This window comes from Macrosteles quadrilineatus, unplaced genomic scaffold (genome assembly GCF_028750875.1).
Source record: "Macrosteles quadrilineatus isolate MER2022 unplaced genomic scaffold, UCM_ALF_1.0 Scaffold_7__1_contigs__length_78375512, whole genome shotgun sequence".
Taxonomy (NCBI): Eukaryota; Metazoa; Arthropoda; class Insecta; order Hemiptera; family Cicadellidae; genus Macrosteles; species Macrosteles quadrilineatus.
The window spans coordinates 38,708,640-38,730,043 of record NW_026542600.1 but is presented as its reverse complement, the minus strand read 5'-3'; the positions used below and the strand labels follow the sequence as shown (position 1 = coordinate 38,730,043).

At 33.7% G+C, this 21,404-nt stretch overlaps 1 protein-coding gene across 2 annotated transcripts in view; it reads left to right on the top strand.

Annotated features, from left to right (window-relative positions):
- The window catches only part of LOC128997991 (SH3 domain-binding protein 5-like), a 45,274-nt gene extending 23,870 nt beyond the window's left edge, over positions 1-21,404 (top strand). For both annotated transcript variants that reach the window (XM_054423887.1, XM_054423886.1), the window contains 5 exons: positions 3,147-3,250; positions 9,476-9,716; positions 10,947-11,140; positions 12,663-13,030; positions 15,352-21,404. In XM_054423887.1, coding sequence (XP_054279862.1) covers positions 3,147-3,250; positions 9,476-9,716; positions 10,947-11,140; positions 12,663-13,030; positions 15,352-15,472 — 1,028 coding nt within the window. In that variant the 3' untranslated portion in view covers positions 15,473-21,404. The remainder of the gene's footprint in view (positions 1-3,146; positions 3,251-9,475; positions 9,717-10,946; positions 11,141-12,662; positions 13,031-15,351) is intronic.

The window sequence follows — 21,404 nt, the reverse complement described above, 5'->3', positions numbered from 1 at the left end:
TCCACGCTGGGAGGGTTTCGAATATTTTTTCAAGCACCTTTAATAAGATGATCCTTTTTTGAAATGGGACAAGGCCATAAATAAATACCCCCGCCGCAGCAAACCTGCCGACTAAGCGAATTTCCATTTGTCTGAATTGATTTTCAGTTAAATATATTTTAATAACATTAGGTTTAACGAGTACCTAGGTTTGCTGATACAAGGAAACTAATAAAGTATGTTTTTGAGTAAAATATTGATAGCTTAGTACAAAATAAATAAATTTGCCAAGTTTGATCAAAATATATTCATAAACAAGCAAACTACAACATTTGACAATATTCTCCATAAAAATAACATGGTAATTTTAAATTTACAATTTTTTTAATTTTCTCCGTTACTAATAATTGAACAAAAATACTTTTATATACTAAATTATTTGTTTTTTTTAAGCTCTTTAAAAAGGTCTCAAGAGAAATTGGGAAATTTTGTGTTTTGAGGGTGAAAAGTGAGAAAAACCAATTTTTACCCCATAAAACCCCCCGTAAAGCCCCGTTCCCATGGTCCGATCGTGCTGGTTCGCGAACTCATTCAAGTTTATCCTGCTTTACACCTTTAAACCAAATTTCATCAAAATCGGACAAAAATTACTCAAGTTATCGCGTTCACGGACGTATATATATATATATATATATATATAAGTCTATATATATATATATAAGTCTATATATATATAAGTCTATATATATATATATATATACATGTATAAAAATTTGAACGAATAGTGTTTTTGGCCTCTGGGGACATCAAAATGAAAAAGTAAATCGGTCCCGGGTCTAGGTCTTACCGTGCCACCTACGGTAATAGCTACTTCCCTATAGGGAAATTCGCTAAAACTAGCGTCAGTGCTGTGACCCTTGAGGCATTTAGGGGTCGTTTTTTATTAATGACAGTTCAGTTAACTACACCACACCACCTGTTTCTCAATTCTAATATTTGTAAAGTAGGCCTACTGTTAGGACCAAGCCTTGCTCAGTAGTATTTTGATTTCGACCTTTTGTTATTACTGTTGATCAAGATTCCTTAAATAAAGCGTAGGCCTACTAGGAAAACACATGCGAATTGTTAATGTTAACACGAAAAACGATTATTATAAAACGTATTTTATTGTTATGTTTACAGAAACATCACGATTACTAGAAAAAACCCGGTATGGATCATAAACATCAACAAATGACGTTTTTGGCCCGAAAATAAACATGATTTAACATTGGTTAAATGGAACTGCTAAAACATATGTTCAATGCTATTAGTATAGGATTCGGGCCAACAACGTCATTTTGTTTATGTTTATGATCCATACCGGGTTTTTTCTAGTAATCGTGAGAAACATTGAGCGAACTGTACATTACAAAATAGATGACCCGGCGAACTTTGTACCCCATAAAAGTAAAAAAAAACCAAATCGACCGGCCACCTTTATATGCCTTTTAAAAAACAATCACAGACAACATAAAACAGCTGAAAATTACTTTCAATTACATTACCTGTCAAATGTTTAATCAGCTGTTTCGAAAATATTTAAATTAATGTATGCATATGGTCAAAATCCATCATATTTTTCTTCATACGCATAACATACATATGTGCGGCTTAGCCCTAAATTTAAATACTGAACTGAAGATACATGTGTTAATCGGGTTAAAGACGAATCCAACAAATCATAAATCATTAAAAAGATCCAGCCGGTCTCGAGTTACAAACTGCTTAACTAACACGACATCTAATCATGGCATGTAGCGTATATCTAGATGCATACTAAGAAAGTGTTTAAAAGTATTTTTTCTCAAAGTCCTGATATGATGTAGAAAATCCATCATAGCGACCACTTTCAATTTCCATAGCTTTATATATTTTAATTCACGTAAATTTCACGCCTAAATAACCCCATTTCAGAAGATTTGCATATTCAGTGTAACCATACCTCGAGTTATACATTACTTGATTTTAGAGTTTTGGTCAAAGAAGGAAGTACCGGTAATTATTTTATAGGTCAAGCCTACTTGCGTGCAACCGCATCTTGTTTACAAAAAGGTAAATTAAGTAATAAATTACAGCATCTCAAATATATAATTATTTATCACTCTATAATGCATAAAAATATAATTTCATTGAAATAATATTAGTTAACTGAATGATAAATTGTAATTTCTTTGATAAGCTGTAACTTCTGAATGAAAAAACCTTTTTTAACCAGGTTAACGCACACCCCCTTACGAAAAATGACTGCAAGGTTTCATTCAATTGTGCCAAATACTTTAGTAGGTATCAGACGTTTTCCAAATTATAAACTTGAGTTTAATGGCATAATATTAAAAGCCTTGATGAACTGTAACTTTGATTAGATGGACAATTTACGAAGCGGTTTGTGCTGTTAAAGTTAATTATCAATGTGTTATTATCAATGTGTGTTATTATCAATGTGTATGCATTAATTGACATGCATCAAGTATTGACACGTCTCTGCTTTCAAACATCAGACTAGTAAGTAAAACGAAAAGGTGGGCCTATTGAGGGCAGCGGTGCCAATCTGTCGTATACTGTTACGACTGATTGGCACCTCTGCGGCCGCCGTCAGCTTGGCACCACGACAGATTGGCACCTGCCTTTTCTAGAGGTTCCAATCTGTCGTGTACTGTTACGACTGATTGGCACCTCTGCGGCAGCCGTCAGCTTGGCACCGCGACAGATTGGCACCACCCCTTTCTCCAGGTTCCAATCTGTCGTGTACTGTTACGACTGATTGGCACCTCTAGGAGCGGTGCCAATCTGTCGCGGTGCCAATCTGACGCGGTGCCAATTAGACGCGTACCCGTTTTACCTTGCATTTGCCAGTCCAAATAAACCACAGAGGCTTATGCCTGGTACATATCCAGCAAAGTAAGGGGTGAGCCATTACAGTATAAGGGCGAACTGTACTGATATAAAGTAGAGGCAGGTACCAGGATCATAACCCTTGACATCGCTGCATTGGGCCCAAAGTCTGTGGCGCAAGCAACCGAGCCTCCAACTAACTTACTCTTGATAGAGCACCAGATAAAATCTTTTACTGTTTTACTCTAACCCATAAAATGTCCGATTACTTTATTCATTGATCACTATTGCAGATCGGTGGACAGATTCAATAGGGTCTTCAGATTCAGAACACCACGAGGAATATCTCAGATTACCTGACAAGCTAGGATCGTCAAGTTCTCCTATTGTTCCTCGAGTGAGTATTTTTTATGGTTTACTAATATGAATATGGATACAAGAACCTCGTTAGCAGTTCCAAAGGTTACAAGCAGGATGTCACATCAGTTGAATGTTGTAGCACTAGTCCAGGAAATAGTATTCCATCATGGAAAATTATACAAGTTTGATATAAGCAGTTGACAGATATTCATGTTGTAATATTAACAGAATGAGCTTGAATTCTACAACAGTTTATCATATTCTACATCCTCAAAAACTACAGACTACTGATAACTTTTTAGAGAGGTTATGTTTTCGTGTATTGTCATTGCCACTGAAAGAACACTGAGATACAATTGACAAATAGTTTTAATATTAACAAATAAAATTTGAGTAATTTTACAGAGCTACAAACTATTAACTATTAACTGGAACTTCTGAATGTGGGAGGTTTGAGGTAATTGAGAGAGGTGAGGTTAAGTGGTAGACAACACAAGCTTTTAAGTACAGTGATATTTTACAAGTGATTTAACAGTAAAATAGTTCAAACAGTGTTTTAAAGTGTAAGATATTTCAAAATTGTAATGAACTCTAACCGTATTTTACTTCAAATTGAAATTTTAACTTTGATTTTATAAAAAATTTAACTATTTTAGAACAGAAGAAAATATAACCTCAAATTCAAACAGTCTAGACTTACTACAATTACTAATAAAAGGAATGAACTATAGTCTATTTGATACATTTCGTGCAGTTTTGGGTCTCTTGTAAGAGTAATAAAGTAATCAATCATTAACTCCATAAGAAAAAGATTTTTACAATAGAGTTTCCAAACTAGGCCTAGCCTAGGTCTCATCAGTTTTGATCCCTCCAGTGATGACAGACTATCAGTTAAAGCAAGAGTACTGATAAACAGACATATTTGTTGCATTTTTTCTTGCTCCTGCTTACATCTACTGATCATGAGTGTTAATGAAAAACAACAAAAATCCAAAGCCCAGTCTAGTCAAAAAAATAAATATTTGCTGAGGAATAGGCTTAGGGAACAAATCACCCCAAAAAGTGACAGTAAAGGTTCCAATACCAACTTGCGTTGTGGTGTCAAGCGTGTGAACTCTAGCTGTCAGACTGATCTAAGCTTATCAGGCCTCCCTCAAGCTACTAGTCCTGAAGATGGTGTTACAAACGAAACTGTAAGTTTAAAAAAACAACTTGACGATATCACCTTGCTTAACAATAGTCTCATCAAACAACTATCTGTGCAGGAAAGTCTTTTGAAAAACCAACACAATTCCCCTGATTTTCAAACTCAAATTTTAGTAAGCGAACTTAAATCTGCTAAAGATGAAATTAGTAGCTTAACAATGGTTATCAAGGCTCTAGAGGAAGACAAAATTGAGCTTCAAAAGTCGCTCAACTCTCTAAACAGTGAAACCAGTCTTACATGCACTAACTGTTTCCCCTTGCTTAACTCAGTGAAAAGCTCTCACAAAAATAACTTCAAGAAAAGTAGGCCTAATAACATTCAAATTGAAGATTGGAGTTTAACACTTGAGAACAGGTTCAGTGTCCTCGCTAATTTAGACGAAACTCAGGAAGCACAACGTCAGTCAGTTTCACAGCCTAGCCTACCTTCCCATTCAAAGCAAAGGAAAAGAAAAGTACTCCTGTTGGCGGACAGCCACGCAAGAGGTTGCAGCAGACTACTTCAGGAAGAGCTTGGTAACAAGTTTGATGTAACAACTTTTTTCAAACCTAACGCCAGGTTCTGTGATGTGACCAGTGACGTTAAATTGAGCAAGGATCTGACTAACAAGGACTTTGTAGTAATTCTTGCAGGAACTAATGACTTTTACAACAACCCAGTTTATAATTCAGTGAAATCTATCAAACCAGATATTTCCCACCAGTTCAACATTGACAGACTCTTGGAAAATACTAAAAACACCAACATCCTGGTCAGTGGAATACCTCTCAGGTATGATAAATTAGGAGTTAACCTGAATAGTGAAATCAAAAAGACTAATTCATATTTATTGGATAGGTTAACCGATCTTAAAACCTCCAGGTTTCCTAATATCGTGACTTTGAAGAAAACTGCCTTCAGCAGAAGTGATCACACCAAACATGGACTACATCTGAACTACGCTGGTAAGCATAAACTTTGTAAAATGCTAAAGGATTCGATCTCTTACCACTTAAACCAGCTAGACAAAAGCGAAACATTAGGCCTACCAATTGTAGATAAGTTGGTGAATCAACCTGAACCCGAGCAAGTGCAGTGTGATAGTAGCCTAACTCTTGAGCTTTCCTATAATGGACTTGTTCCTAGCGAAAATGACTCAAATAATGGCGACCCGCAGAGTTCTGATTCAGATAGTAGTATTGTAAATTTTGCTGGTTTCCCTACACCTGAAATTACTAGGTCACAACAATTAAAGAACACCATGGCAAAAAACTTACAAACATCTCTACTAGATCAAAAGGCTTAGATAGTTGTAGGCCTACTGATTTTTCTGAAAATAGGACCATGTCTATAGTATGTACAAACCTACAATCAATCAGAAACAAAACTTTGCAGTTGGATATTCTATTAGAGGAATATGGTTGTCACATTCTCCTGGTTAATGAACATTGGCTAAATGAAGATGAAGCAAAAATCTACATTCCTGCTGGATACGACCTCGCCGCAGCCTACTGCCGACCTGGTGGCCAATATGGAGGAACTGCAATATACATAGTCCAGGGCCTGGACTTCAGGATCATCGACATTCATCGATGGACAGAGGTTAGCGGTTTCGAAGCAGCTGCAGTTCTTGTGAGTGACGTTTATCTTTTTATTTCTCTGTACAGAACGCCAGACTACTGTGTTTATGATTTTTTAGAGAGACTCGAAGAATTTTTAGTTTGGGTTGACTCCAGGTTTAAAAATAAATTCCTTGTTATTGGTGGGGACTTTAATATAGACATACTCGTTGATAGTCCTCAATCCAGAGAATTCTCTAATTTATTAAATTCTTTTAATTTAAGATTGACAAATTTTAAGCCCACTCATAATAAGGCCTGCCTGGACAACTTTATAACAAATATTGATTTCACCAAATTTGTTCAAGACTTGGTTCCTTATAAAATTTCTGACCACTTTTCACTTAATATGAATATTTTAGATGGCTTTGTTAATGCTAGATCTAGTCAAAATAATGATCTCATAGAAATTCGTAAAGTAACTAACGATAGTTTATGTAGGTTAAATGTATGTTTATTGAACACTGACTGGAGTGACTTGTTTTGTATTAATGATGTTAACGAGGCCTTTGATTATTTTTTAAATGTAGTTCTTTGTCAATTCAATGAGTTTTGTCCTGTAAAAAAAATTAAATCCAGTAAAATCCACTCTAGACCTAAGAAAAATAAAAATAAATGGTTTACACCTGAACTTGCAAAGATAAGGGAGTTTTTGACAATTTTTCACAACAGATTAATGGTAGAAGGTGATATAAATAGAAATAGAGAGTTTTATGTTAGGTGCAAAAAAATGTACAAAAGCAAAATCAAAGAGGCAAAGCTGAAGTTTAATGACCATAAACTCAATACTTGTGATAACAAAAGTAAGGAGGCCTGGAATATTATAAAGTCTGAGTCTGGTAGTTTTAATAAAAATAAATCCAACCCTATTATAGATGTTGAAAACTTCAATGACTTTTTTGTCAATGTAGCAAATTTTGATGGTTCAAACAACAATGCACTCTGCAACTCAAATAGGCCTAGTTCTTTTGATTTACTTAATAATCATCCAAAGCAATGTTATACTGAAAATCTTAACTTCATGTGGGAGCATGTATTTCCACAAGATATAGACTTAATCATCAATAATCTGAAAAACTCCACCAGCAAGGATTGTTATGGTTTAACAACAAACATTGTAAAAAAACTCAAGTATGCTCTTGTTCCCCCTCTGACATTCATTATCAATTTAGTTTTACAAAATGGTGTTTTTCCAAATAATCTTAAGCTTACAAAAGTTGTGCCTATTCACAAGAAAGGCGACACTTCATGTCCATCAAATTACAGACCGATTGCGCTTGTCCCGGTATTTGCTAAGGTTATTGAGTGTTGTATTTATAACCAAATAAGTGCCTTTTTTAGTAATCATAATTTTCTAAGCAACTCCCAGTTTGGCTTCAGAGCCGGTTTATCAACTATCGATGCTTGTAAGTCAGTTGTTGATGAAATTCTGAATGCTTTTGAATCACACGCCTTTTTAGAGTTAACTTTAGTAGATTTAAGTAAAGCATTTGATTGTGTTTCTCATAGCCTGTTGATTGATAAGTTAAGTTACTATGGTGTAAAAGATAAAACTTTAGATCTATTTAAATCATATTTAGGAAATAGATATCAGATGGTATCAGCCAACAATAAAACCTCTCAGTGGAAAGAAGTCACAGCAGGAGTACCCCAGGGTTCTGTACTTGGCCCTTTTTTGTTTTTAATTGCAATAAATGATCTTCCATCTAATCTTCCTTCAAAATCAGTACTGTATGCAGATGACACCTCCTTAATAGTCTCAAGCAAATCTTTGCAAGAGGTAAAAATTAAAACTGAGGAGATGAAAATAGCAGCCGATAGTTGGTTTAAGGCAAATAAATTTTCAGTAAACAATGACAAAACTGTTTCAATTATTTTTTCACAGACAAATCTTGTATCTGAAGTATCAAATGCTAAACTGCTAGGAATCATATTAGACTGTAAGTTATCTTGGCGTAGTCATACTGAAATGGTTGTTGCAAGGTTAAGTAACTCTTTGTTTCTGCTCAGGAGGTTGAAAAATCATGTTAGTTTAAGTATGTTAATTAATGTTTATTATGCATTCTTTCATTGTCACTTAGTTTATGGGGTAATTTTGTGGGGCAGTAGTAGTGGGGCAGTTAACGTTTTTAAAAAACAGAAAAAAGCAATCCGTATCCTAGCTGGCATAAAAAGTAGAGTTAGTTGTAAGACCTTTTTTCCTGAATACAAAATTCTTACTTTACCAAGTGTGTACATTTTGCAGAATATCATTTTTGTAAAAACAAATATTGAACAATTCTCATCTCGCTTATTAACTCACAATCATTACACCAGACTAAGGAATAATTTAGAGTTACCATCATTAAGACTGGCCTCAACACAGCGCAGCTATAAATATTTACAACTTAAACTTTTCAATGCCCTCCCTGAAAATGTACGCAACTTGCCTATTAAGTCACTGAAAAATGTATTGACCGATTTTTTGAACAGAAAGGTTATCTACTCTATCGAGGAATTTTTATCTTTCAAACATGATGATTTTCTGTAAAATTCTAATTGTTAAGTAGGGTATTGTTTCTAAAGTATGTAATAATGGTTTCATGAACTGTGATATAATAGTCTTTCATAATAATGTTATTTCTGTGAACTTTATTTAAAAATTTATTGTTATTTAGTTTTAAGCTGTATCTTACTGCCAATTTTAGCCTTAATTATTTTGTTATAGGCACTTACCCAACTTGTTTGCTTAACTATAAACAGTATTATTATCATCATTATCAATACATCTCAAATACTTTTGTACAAAAACCCAGTATTATTAGTTTATTAGTATAGCATGTTCATCTATTTACACTTGACTCTGTACATTGTACTTTGAATTGTATATTATCTCCATTGACCTGGCCTATTGTATGACATGTATACTTAATGGCAATAAACTATTTGAATTTGAATTTGAATTTGAATTTGAAAAATTATTGGCAATTCTGCAAAAGAGAAATTGATCCTTGATTTACCCAACCATGTAATTTAAGGTTAAATTTGAAATAGTTAGTTTTAAATAGTGATTCTAGTGATAAACAGAATCTCTGAAGATACTGCACCTGCGGTGTAATATGCGTACAGGTTCGAAGGATACCACTCTCACAACAATCTAGGCAAACAAACTCATTTTAATAATTCTAAGGTTAGATGATGGTTTGTGCTGTAGTGAATACAGTATTTTGTTCTTATTAAGTAAATTTTGCATCTTTCTAATAACATGGCATTATAAATCTAGCAGTTAGTTAACTTTGATCCATTTGAAGTGTATAATTTCAAATCTGCTCGCTCGCGAGAAATACTGAGGCTATAAAATAAAGTGGTTAACACTGACCAAACAGTAAAAGTCTTGCTCGTTTTATACCTAGGAAATAAACTGAACATCTTTTTCAAAACTCTCTTGAAAAGTGTTATTTTTTCTCAATTTCTCTAGAATATCCACAAAGACGAGTCTGAAAACTCAGAATATCTCAGCCTATCAACAGTGTCAGAAGGCAGACTGAGAGCCAACCACTCGAAGGAGGCTCGAGAAGTGAGTGATTTAAGTTCTGTGAGCCTCAGCTCCCAGGTACAGAGTTCTCAGCCTTACCAACTCCTCAACAAGGACGACTTGAGGAAAAGCCTGGAAACTTCCGAGGATGAAAATATGATACATACATTATTTTCAAAGATAGGTAAGTAGCGTTTGATTGAATATTGGTGAAAATATTCTTATTGCTATATCTTATTGCCCTATCTCTCACACTATTTGTACATATAAAATATATATTCTTCATTTTTAAATTAAAATGTTTAAGAAAAAATCCTTTCAAATTTACTGGTTGGAGTCTTATCTACCATGTGGATTCTATCTGTGATACCTCCCAAGTGTGTCATGCTATGCAGGTTTAGTCAAATGTGTTCTATTGGGCTGTAAGGAATATTGGTTATCTGACAAAGATGTTAGCAGTATTCATATGGTCTTATTGTGGATATTTTTGTGAAACTGGATGTGGTTGTCTCTTCTTGGGTATATTTGTGACACTAGAAAGGATTTTGCAATTGTTTCTTCTTAAATAATAAAAGATTAAAATCTGTTTATGCAGATTAAAAAATGAAGATTTTCATTTAAAAGAATGCTGAAACATAAACTTCACACCACTACATAACTCAAATTACTCAGATAAATCTTAGGTACCGGTAGTATCAGTATGTAATGGTTGTGAAAAGTACCTACATAATAATTGTTTTTAAATGGGAGGAAAAACACATTAGTACAAATAAGGGATGTTTGTTAAGAAATTACACTGTGCAATGCAACCAGAACCAAGAATGTTTGGTCAGTGCCAGAGCCAGCCCCTCTGATCACCACAGAGCTGTGTTATTTTCCCTAAATTAATTTAATCAAATCGAACAGTATTAAATCCACAACACTGGCACATATGCTTTGTAAACCCACAGATCTAGACCAAAATGAAAAGGATTCAGTCACTATAAGTATTAATAGGTACTGGTGAACCTTGCTAAACAAGATGTAGGTATAAAACAACGGGACTGGTTTTAAAAAGACAAACTTCAAGGCCAAAAACCAAAAACTTCCTTGTGTTGATATCCATACACTGTACACAGACTACAAGTCTCTATTGTGAATTGGGCTACACAAAAAAGTGTAGGCCTACTCGCTCAATTATAACACTTACCATTTTCCGAGGAGTAGAAAATACACGGTCCCACATGAAGGACGACTTAACAAACTAGTGTCGTCAAACCAGCCAGAATGTAGAGAGTGGATGTCAGAAAACTTGGCTTTATGGCTTTTGTCCTTGAGACTAATGTAGTTTGTCTCTTAGAAAACCGGTTCTGTTATTTTACAGCCACACCTAAAACAGAAATCGTGCAAGTTGAACTTGACTATTCAGGTACAGTTCCAGGCAAGATGCGAGCAGGTGGCAAGGCTTCAGAGAGTGATGATACCTCTGTGAGAGACCTAGAGGACCACAATCAAGAGACATGGTCGGAGGTGAGTCTTGCGTCTCCACATTGCCGAGCTGAGGTGTGGACTGAGGTGAACCTCAACGACTCTTCCTCGCCAGGCTCAGATCTTGCTGACCACAATCAGGTGATTTAACTGGACTACCTGCATGCTTTTCTAATGTAATACAGATCATCATTAAGTAGGCCTATGTGGTACCATGTACCGACCATATCTAATTAAGATCTCTTGTCAAGTTGCTTGTGAGAATTCTTTAAAACCTAATAAAAAAATGACAATAAAAAAGCTATATTCACAGGAATATCAATCCTGTTGTCACAAAAGAACATCAACTTTGTATTGAATAAGAATTATACTTAAGCATTAGTAGAAGTTGTGATTAAGCCCTCTACGTTGAAATGGCAAACTAATAAATCTGAACCAATGTTTTTGAAGGTTCAGAATTAATGAATGTGTATGTGCTAGCTGTGAGACTAGGAGATTATTAGCCTAGAGTTGACATCCCAGCTATCTCTTGTAGAAATATTAGCTGCTGGTACTTGCCCACCACTGACAAGAGTATGCATAATCCCTGCTATCATAATTATTTTTATTTTACTGCCCAAGGAGCAATAGCATTAGGCCTTTTAAATGTCCACTATATGTAGGTTATGAACATAATTGAGTGTTAAACTAAAACATTTCTATATGAAGAGTCAAATTCACAATTCTCAATTTGATGTTTGTACGTTGTTGAGTCAAGGGAACCCATAGTATTTCATAGTATTTCAATAGTATCCCATAGTATTTCAAAGACATTCTGCCTGATCACTGATTCAAAATATGGTTGGCAGCAGTTGGTTACAGTCCTGCAGGACGCCTCATATGAAAATTTTTTTCAAAAATGAGCGCCAATTATAGCCTATGCAGAGCTTTAATTTGTTACTTACGGTTCTGTTTTCACGTTAAGTGAGAAAACTGCAGTTTTCGGAAACAAAGTCGATGTTGCCTTGATCGTGGAGGATTATGAAGGACTTCACCATTACCGCATAAAATTGTCACATTTTCTTTAAGTTCCAATACATCACTACTATTGAGTATCCCATCCCCCAGACCTTCCTGTATGAGGGTGATATTAAAAACTAGTTTTTCACCGGCAACTAGGCTAGGTTTTTCAGAAAAAAAATCTAAAAAGTTATTAACCACCTTGTACATCTGCTATTCAGGATATTGAAAATTGTGTACATTCCTGTTTATTGCTCTTAGCAACTAGTTTTGTTGCTGAATTGTTGTCATCGTCTGGATGCTTGTGAACATGTGCCTATTGAAGTCTGTTACCTTAAAAAAATCAAAAGTTTTTGATGTGTACACTCGTGATTTCCATGGTTTTTCCTTTTTTTTTCTTTAATTGTGTTTAACTATAACATATTGCATTGAAATACATAAATAAAAATAATAAAGTAAAGGCATTACATTGATAAAAAATCATTAAAAGATTCCTGTGTCAATTGGTTGAATACCAGCTGATTTTGCAAACGCAAATCCCTCAATAGGTGGAGCTATAATAAAATTCAGTCTGTTAGATTTTGAAACATTTTAGAATCATGTTTATAAGATCAGCTTAAAGTTTTTGCAAGTATAAGATTTTTGACACCTTGCTTATCTTCAGGATTCCAAACAAACAAATACTGAAGACCTCTCAACTTTGACTACTTCAAAGTCAAAACCGGACTCAACTTTGACAAACTGGATCTCCCGATCGTCTGTGGAGCAAGGGAATAACTCCCGGAGGCAGAGCTTGGACACTCTGATCCTTGGGGGACTTGCCACTGGAGAGAGGGTGAAGGAGATCTTCTCCCAAGGCATCATGAAGTTGAATATCTCGTCCCTCACAGATAGACGATCCAGCGAGCCTAAGTTTGAGAAGTCCAATGTCAAGTTGCCAGGTACCAAGAAAGTGCCATCTCCTCTAGAGAAGTCCATGGCCTATCTACACCCTGAGGATGACTCCACTTCCGATAGCGAGAGTTTAGCCAGGTACAGAAACATGAATTGATATTATGTTTGAAACTTTGTGAAGCTGCTCCAAAATACCTCGTTTTAGTATTTTTATACAGGGTGTACATAAAGTTGCGCACGGGTTTAATATGTTCTGCACGATAAGAGATAAATCAATAGGATATGGTACATACATGACACCTTAAAATCTATTTTTTGAAGGAACTGTCAGTTTTCTGTCATATCATGTCCTGCAAGGAGTCAGAAGGAAATCTTAAATAGAACCTCCTCTGTCATAGGTCGAGTTTGGTATCAAATTAAAGGTCTTAGTTAGTAGAACAGATTGTATACGCTGTATAATTTGGTTTATTTATGTTGTTTAAATTTGATCACTTAAAGATCAAAACTTTTCTGAAAATTTTAATAAGGATTTAACTATTCCAGTAAATTCACCTTGATAACATTGTCAAGGGGATGATTTAATCAAACTTTCTTCCAAGCTAGAGGCATGTACTTCCAACTATCCCAATGAAGTAGTAAAAAAATTGATTAACATTGGTAATGGTGTAAATGTTTTTGCTATCAAGGAGTTTTTTTGTACCAAAAATCATTTTACAGTTGTTGTTCATTGTATGTTTTATAAATCAATTTTTCATTGTCATGAAATTAAAAAAGAAAAACGTTTGTTGATCCAACTAACGGTAAGTAAAGTAATATTCCTGAATTTACACATTGAAGCTTGTGGGCGCTAACAGGGATTAAATGCCTATATACTGGGTATTTTCCTATTAATTCAAACACTTTTTTGGTTTTAATCAAAACACTACAAACCATACATCATTTTAAAGAGGAAATCAAGAGCTTTAAGAAAATATATAATGTTATAGGGTAATAAAAAAAAAACAATAACTGTTCTAAAAAGAAAAAAATAGCTACGTTATGACATAGTTCATATTGACCTTAATGTTTTTAGTTTTTATTAATTTTTTATGCATACATTTATAGATCAAATAAATCCTAATTACCAAATTAAATTTTAAAATTTTGTATAATTTTTTTTATATAATTTAAAAATTGAATATTCAGAAATCAGAAATCAGAAATATTTATTTGTCATTGGACATTACAAAAATGCATTGACAATTGTCATGTGTATATAGCATGGCTACAGTCAGGCTAGACATTACAACTAACATGTCCAATATGTTATTTATAATGGTTTAAATACCTGCATTCAGTAATCCAATGAGCTGCTTGTGGCAACTACACTTTTTTCAGTGTGAGCTCAGCCTCGCGTGGTTAACGTTATTTCCGATTGCCGCTTATTGTTTCATTTTTATACTTCAATCCAGTATAATTCTTTTTCAGATAGGACTATTTTATCGGTGGAAGAGATTGTTTCAAATATGTTAATTTTTTTGTGTGTCAGCTCTGTGGATTACCAACAGTATGGAGTGTGATTTAACAATAAATACATTTTGTAAATAAATATGAAAATTTAACAAAGAATAAATTATATGAACCAACAACAAAATACAGATATTAAGATAAAAATTTATAAAAATTAACAATTGCAACAAATGTTGATGGACATTTAAAATATAAACAACAGTAGACAAGGTCCTGCTAACAAGAGATAAAAACAGTATAACAAACGCTGATAGACAATTAAGATAAAAGATTAACAACAATTATATTACTATACAGTATGGTCCAAAAAGGACTGACATCATTTGTGTAATACTACATGGTAACATTTACATGTACAGATAGAAAAACTCAAAAGGTTTTTGGTGATATTCAACCAATCTCAATATGGCCACCGTTTAAGGCTCTGCCGGCATTAAACTGAAATTTAGCACATCACACACTTTTGCTACTTTTGCTAATTCTCGGGGATGGAATTAATGTTGCATGGGTAACGTCGGCAGAGCCTTAAACGGTGATTTTACCATGTAGTAAACATTTTGTAAATAAAAATTTGTGTTAAAATGTGTCAGTCCTTTTTGGACCACTCTGTATATTATATACAAATGGTTGACATTACAGAATAACGTTTAAATGTATTAAGGCTTAGTATTTAATACAATAATAATAATAATAATAATATATAGCATAATAATACTAGGCCTATATATAATATAAAATTTTTTTAAATATTAAATTTTTGTTATCATAAAATAAAAAAATAAATTAAATATTGATGCTTGATCTATACTCGGGCTTCGTTCACAACGGCATTAGCGGCATAGGTCATAGGGTTCAGTGTTTTAACAATATTGTTTACCTTAAATCCCTTCTAGTAATTTTGCAACTGCTACCATTGTGATCACGTATCAACCGAGCTGTGACAATTTCAGTGTGGAGATGCTCACTGATGATCAGATATCCTCACTGATGCTGGAGCAGGATCTACAAGAAGTCTGTCAGAACGTCCTTGGAACCCCCATCTCAGAAGTTGCTCCTCTTTTTGCACCGTAGAACTATCTGTCAACTGCCATCATTTTTATGCATAGTTGAGTTCAATACTGTATTAGCAAAACCCTCAAAATAGGGTAATCGACTGGTTGATACCCATTTTAATCTGTAAAATTTGCTAAGGAAAATGTTCAGATTATTTTATTATTTTCTTTTAAGTTTGTCAATAGTTATGGAATATTGGTTATTTTTTTAGCAAAGATATGTGGCATATGAAGAAGTTTGTTTCCTAAGGAGTAGAGTTTAACCAGCTTACCTTAGAAAATATGAATTCAGCTGTTTATTGATACACAAACAATATCACACAACATAACAAGTGATATCCTAATGTACGATCTTGGACGAACATAGAATTTACTCTCCAAGTCTCAATCTAGGATGAAATGTTAGAGTTATTTTGTGTGGCCGTTTTTGTGTATCTATAAACTTCTGGATTCATTCATTTTCTGGTAAGCGGTTACAAAAAAACTCCTTATTTAAATCATAGGTAATAATTCCTAAAATCACTCATTGCTTAGTTTTCAATCTCGATGCTTGCAAGACAAAGAGGCATAAGTACATACAATACTTAACCTCCCTTTTGTCTTTCAAGCGACGAATTATCGATAATAAGTAAAAACTGTGAACAAAGTAAAATCATTGACTTTACACCTTTACTAGATGTAATACCAATGCATCAAAAGAGAAACAAAATTTTTGGTGAAGCTAGTGGCTCCAATATATTTTTGTGACCGTACATTTTCCTGCAATCACTGCAACACTGTGATTGTCTTCTGCGATCGTTTTCTCCTTAACACATTGAATGCGAGGGGTGTGAATTCTCATCCCGCTGTAAATCCTCACTACTGGTGCGGGGCGGAATATATTGTCCTCCTTGCATAACTGCAACCTTTTTTCAGTGTGAGCTCAGCCTCGCGTGGTTAACGTTATTTCCGATTGCCGCTTATTGTTTCATTTTTATACTTCAATCCAGTATAATTCTTTTTCAGATAGGACTATTTTATCGGTGGAAGAGATTGTTCCAAATTCAGTGTAGTGTGAGGTTTTGGCATGGATTTAGTGAAATGGAATGGAAAAATTATATTAATTACTGCAGTGAAGCATTGTTTAAGGAACCTAACCTCAAAACTGTGCTGGACCCCTTTTTGCGATATTTTTTGATGGTGTATCCAGGTGTTTCGCCTTACTTTTTCCTCCATTTGGCAATACTGAGAGCCTGCTGTTTAGTGCTGCTATCTTTTGGGTTCTTGTAAAAGCTGCGTCCACAATGACTGAAATGCAGTACACGTTATACCCCTCTCCTATTAGATGAAACTAAATTTAAACATTTTCGCACACTTATCCACGATAGCGCATTGGTTGCTCCCGCCACTGGCCGCGGAACGTGTTAACAACCTTAAAGACTAGGAAACTAAGAGAACCAGGCCATCAGCACAGGATGTCATTGACAAAGAATGCAACCTGGCTGAAAGAGGTGTATAGTCAATGGTAAAATAGCTCAAAGCACAAATATTTTATTCTCCTCTAGAAATCTTCATCACAAAAACATTTTCTGACTTATTTATTAATTTTTGTGTCTAATGTTTTCTACATTGCGAACATTTTACTTTGATATAGGGTCTTTCTTAGTAAAATTAATAATAAATTAAATACAATCTTCCATAAGTTTAAAGGATCTCTTTGCATTATAGGCATGAAAGTGCTTTTAGTCTTGACCTACAAGTTGGCCTAGACGCTGCTGATAAGTTTTGTTCTATCGTCTATTTGTGTGAGATGGAGAGGCATTTTTTCCCGAGTACATACAGATCAGTTTGCTGAAAGTCAATGTGAACAAGTTGCCCAATCGCTACAATGGATCTTATTTGTTCTGTGTGTTGTTTCTGTAAATTTATAACAGAAAATGACAATAATTACCGTAAGTATTATTAGTCTCTACTCTACCAATCTTGTCTGATGCTTCTGTGATATGTTGCATTCTGATCTGTCTACTAGTCAACATATCTTAATGCCTGTTCATCTCTCTTGGTACAGAAGAGTCTTACGAATACAACACAATGTACAATATCAAGAACTCTACCCCGTGCTAAACAAAGAGACACTAGACATCTTCGGAAATTTTGTTTATACAAAAAATTATTTTTCATTTTGCAATTGCTCTTGAAAAATTTGTCCAAGCTTCAATTTATATTTTATAATAGTATATTACGTTACTAGTCCTGAAAATAGGTGTTTACCGGACAAGTGTGGTCGTTCCCGTGCGAGACGAAGTCGAGTGCGGGATTACGATACGAGTCCAGTAAACATATTTTGGACGAGTGACGTACGATATTTTATGCCATACTACTCTATGAAGCTAACTTAACAATAAAAAATCTGTACAAATAAGAGAGGTTATGTTTTTGGTGTCTGGTAAAAGCTCATTACAGTACAGTAGTACGTAATGAACCCCCATTTGATTAAGCTGGCGGCAAACAGCTGTTTTCCGGACTAAATCCTTGCGTGGGAAGTTCGTCAAAACAGTGTAGTGTGACGTAAAATCAATTACATGATAGAAAATGATATAATGCTCATCAGCAGTTTCTTAGACAAAGTAATAATTAGCTTTTCGATATGTTCTGTAAAGAGATTAAGTTTAATCAGCTTACATTAGAAAGTTTTGGGTCTAATAGATATCCGATGAAAGGTCACATAACGTAACTCTGATATTTTGTTCTTCGGAGAGAAGATTGGTTAGAAATGTGAAAAGTCAACATTTATCATCAATTTACTCTTTAACTCTGGAGTAACTCTGACGATACATCAATGTTATGCTGTGATGCAGTATGTGTATGTATATCACTATAGAGTCGAACTTTACCAGGTGAGATAGGTAAATCGTATCCCTTTCCACGGCTTTTCTTCAAAATATAAAAGTTAATCAAGCAGAAGGAGGAATAATTATGTAGCCAAGTTTCTTATGATGGCGAGTCATCAAGTGTGTATTCGTAAGGCTCTACTGTACATTATTTAGGTTATAAAATGGTACTAAACAAGAATAGTTTTGTGTAAAATCTAGTCAGAAATTATTTATTGTGGTGCTAATGTTATCTTTGCTCTTTAAATCCACTTGAAACCTAAATGTTGAAACTAGATTTCAGAATAGGATAGAAAACGTAGACTTTGCTAAATATAAGAGCACTTCCCATAGTAAATTTATTTCTCCACAATTATCAGTGATTGTATATCTTGACTTAAGTTTGCGTTATATTAATATAAGACACATTTTTTTTACGGTAAAACTTAAGATTACTTGTTTTATTTTTATTCCATCTGATTTCATGAAGCAATAAGGAATCTTTGATTTAATATTGGCATCAGCACCAAAAATAGGTATGCTTGATATCAAAACAATACATTTTTGTGATTTAAATAGGATTATTTTTTAAATAGTTGTCTCATTCTTAATAATGTTGAGAATGAACGTATAATGTTTTTATTAAGTTATGTCGTGTTATTTTGACTTGATATATTTATATTATTTACATTTTTGTGCTGTATGTATATGTTATTTAATTTTATATTTAAGTATGGTAAACAAATTGTAGTTATTTAAACTATTTTCTTATAATTAAGTTTAGCTGCTTTAAAAAGTATTTTATATTACTTTTATTTATGATATTATTAAACTTTGAGACTGTTTTATCACTTTTAGTATGACAAATTTTGTTTATGTTTTGTAACATATTTCAAGTACAATAAGAAACGAAAACCTTTTGACTGATTTTTTAATTGACTTATTATAAGCTTTTATTTACCTTTGATCAGACATAAAAGCATAAAAGAACATAAAATCTAAAAAAATGTATTCACATTTCCAAGTGATCAAGAAAGTCACTATGCAATAATCTTTGGTACAATCATGCATTTTTATAATCTCAATTGGTTATTAGAAAAAGGTTATTTCACATAAAAAAAGTTGTCTAAGGATTGCTGTAAAAATAGTACTGTACTGTATATTATTGTTTTAGTTAATTTGCTTATGCAGATAAGAAAAACGTTGGTTATCTTGCGTCCGCTTTATAAAGCAAATATTTTACTCAAATTTTTTTTCAACTGTGGGTAAATAGTGCCTAATATTATTTATTCCAACTGAGTTGTGCCTATATAATATGCAATAATATTGATAAGCAATAGTTGTGTCAATGAATAAGTCCGCAATTTCCAAATTTTGCTTAAGTTTATACTCTGCTATAAAGGTGTTGTACCTTTAAAACAATTTCAAACTTTTTGTAAGTTTTATTTTAGACTGATTTTTCCTACAGTTACCTAACAATGTACATGTTCTCTCGCTGATTTGAGAAAGCAAAGTGGCCAATTCGCTCATCAGTGAGACAGTGTTAACATTGTCTCACTCTAATTACTTCGTCTCACTCCAGATTTGCAACGTGAAGGCACATTTCTTTACCAATTTATTTGTTTTATGGTAGCTGTAGGAAAAATATAATGTGCAACTCGAGTGCAAAGTGCAATCGCTTCACTCGAGAAACCATTCCTCACTCGCCTACGGCTCGTGAGTAAGGATTTCTCTCGAGTGAGGCAATTGCTCACTTTGCTCACTAGTTGCACAAATAACTATTGTCTACTGAATGTTATAACAAATCTTTAACAAAAGAATTTATATAACCTATTTTGTTAAGGATGTTGTTACAACGAGAAGTATTATAAGGGGAGTTTAATATAGGGTAAATATTTTCCTTTTCCTCGTTTCTTGTGTTGTCTATTTTTTACCAATAGCTGTTTGTATTTTTTGTTCTTTGCTGATTTTTGTTTTAAGCCTTAACGTTAACTGTGTGTTGTCTGTGAAGTATTTATATAAAATGTATATTCACTGTTATTTTGTTGCTTAGGAAATAAAGGCTGATTTTTATCATCATTAAAAGTAAAGTAAGAACCCCCAATTAAGGGATTTAAATAAATGTTTTTTTTTCGCTGATAATGTAAATTGTTTAAAATATTTTGTTGTAAATTGTATCATGGTATACAGTAGCGTCTCACTATTCTGAACCCCGCTATTTAGAAAATCAGCTAAATCTAAACTTAAGTTAGAAATTATTATTTATTTTTTAAGACGTTAATACGAAGCTAACACGAAATCAAGAACATCCTCCATGGTCACAGAGACATCGTCATCATCCCTCTCACAATCGTCAAACCAGGAACATCACCTGGGTGGCAATCGCAGAAACTATAAATCGCGCATTTTCCCAAAGGCTTTCTGCGATCGCAAAAACAAAAGATTAGTGCAGTCATGGCGAATTGGTAAAAATCTATTGAGGATACGCCGAAATCGTGAACATATTTCTCGGCTGCAGAGACATCATTGTCTCCTGCAATCAACCGCGAACATCATCTGTGATCGCGATGATCAATTATTACAGAAATCCGCTTATTCTGAATTCCTACTTATTCTGAATTCCCGCTAATCATAACTATGTTCAGCTCGGGTTCGTTCAAAATAGCGAGACTCTAGTTTATTTATGGTTCTTGGTTCACCCTCATTTAATTGTTGAAAAATGGAGAATGATTGATTTAAAAAATGTTACTTGTTCTCTGTAATTAAGATGTTTGCTAGATAAAATCGGTGTAATCTATAAATGTGGCAAAAAAAGTTAAAAGATTTTAAAATTTAAAATTAAGTTGATCTTTAGTGATGAAACCATGTACTATTAATTACTGTTATTATAGTTTCATCATAATAGTTACTATCATAATTATCATGAATATATTTCAAAAGTAAACTTTTTGTTAAAATCAATCCAGTTCATTGGGTGTTGTTGAGAATCTATATTTCTTTGTTGCTGTATTGTGTTAGTACCTTGCTTTATATAATTGTTTTTGTTACTCAATATCTAGAAGGTATAATGTAAACAATGTATTATATTATGTAAATACAGTA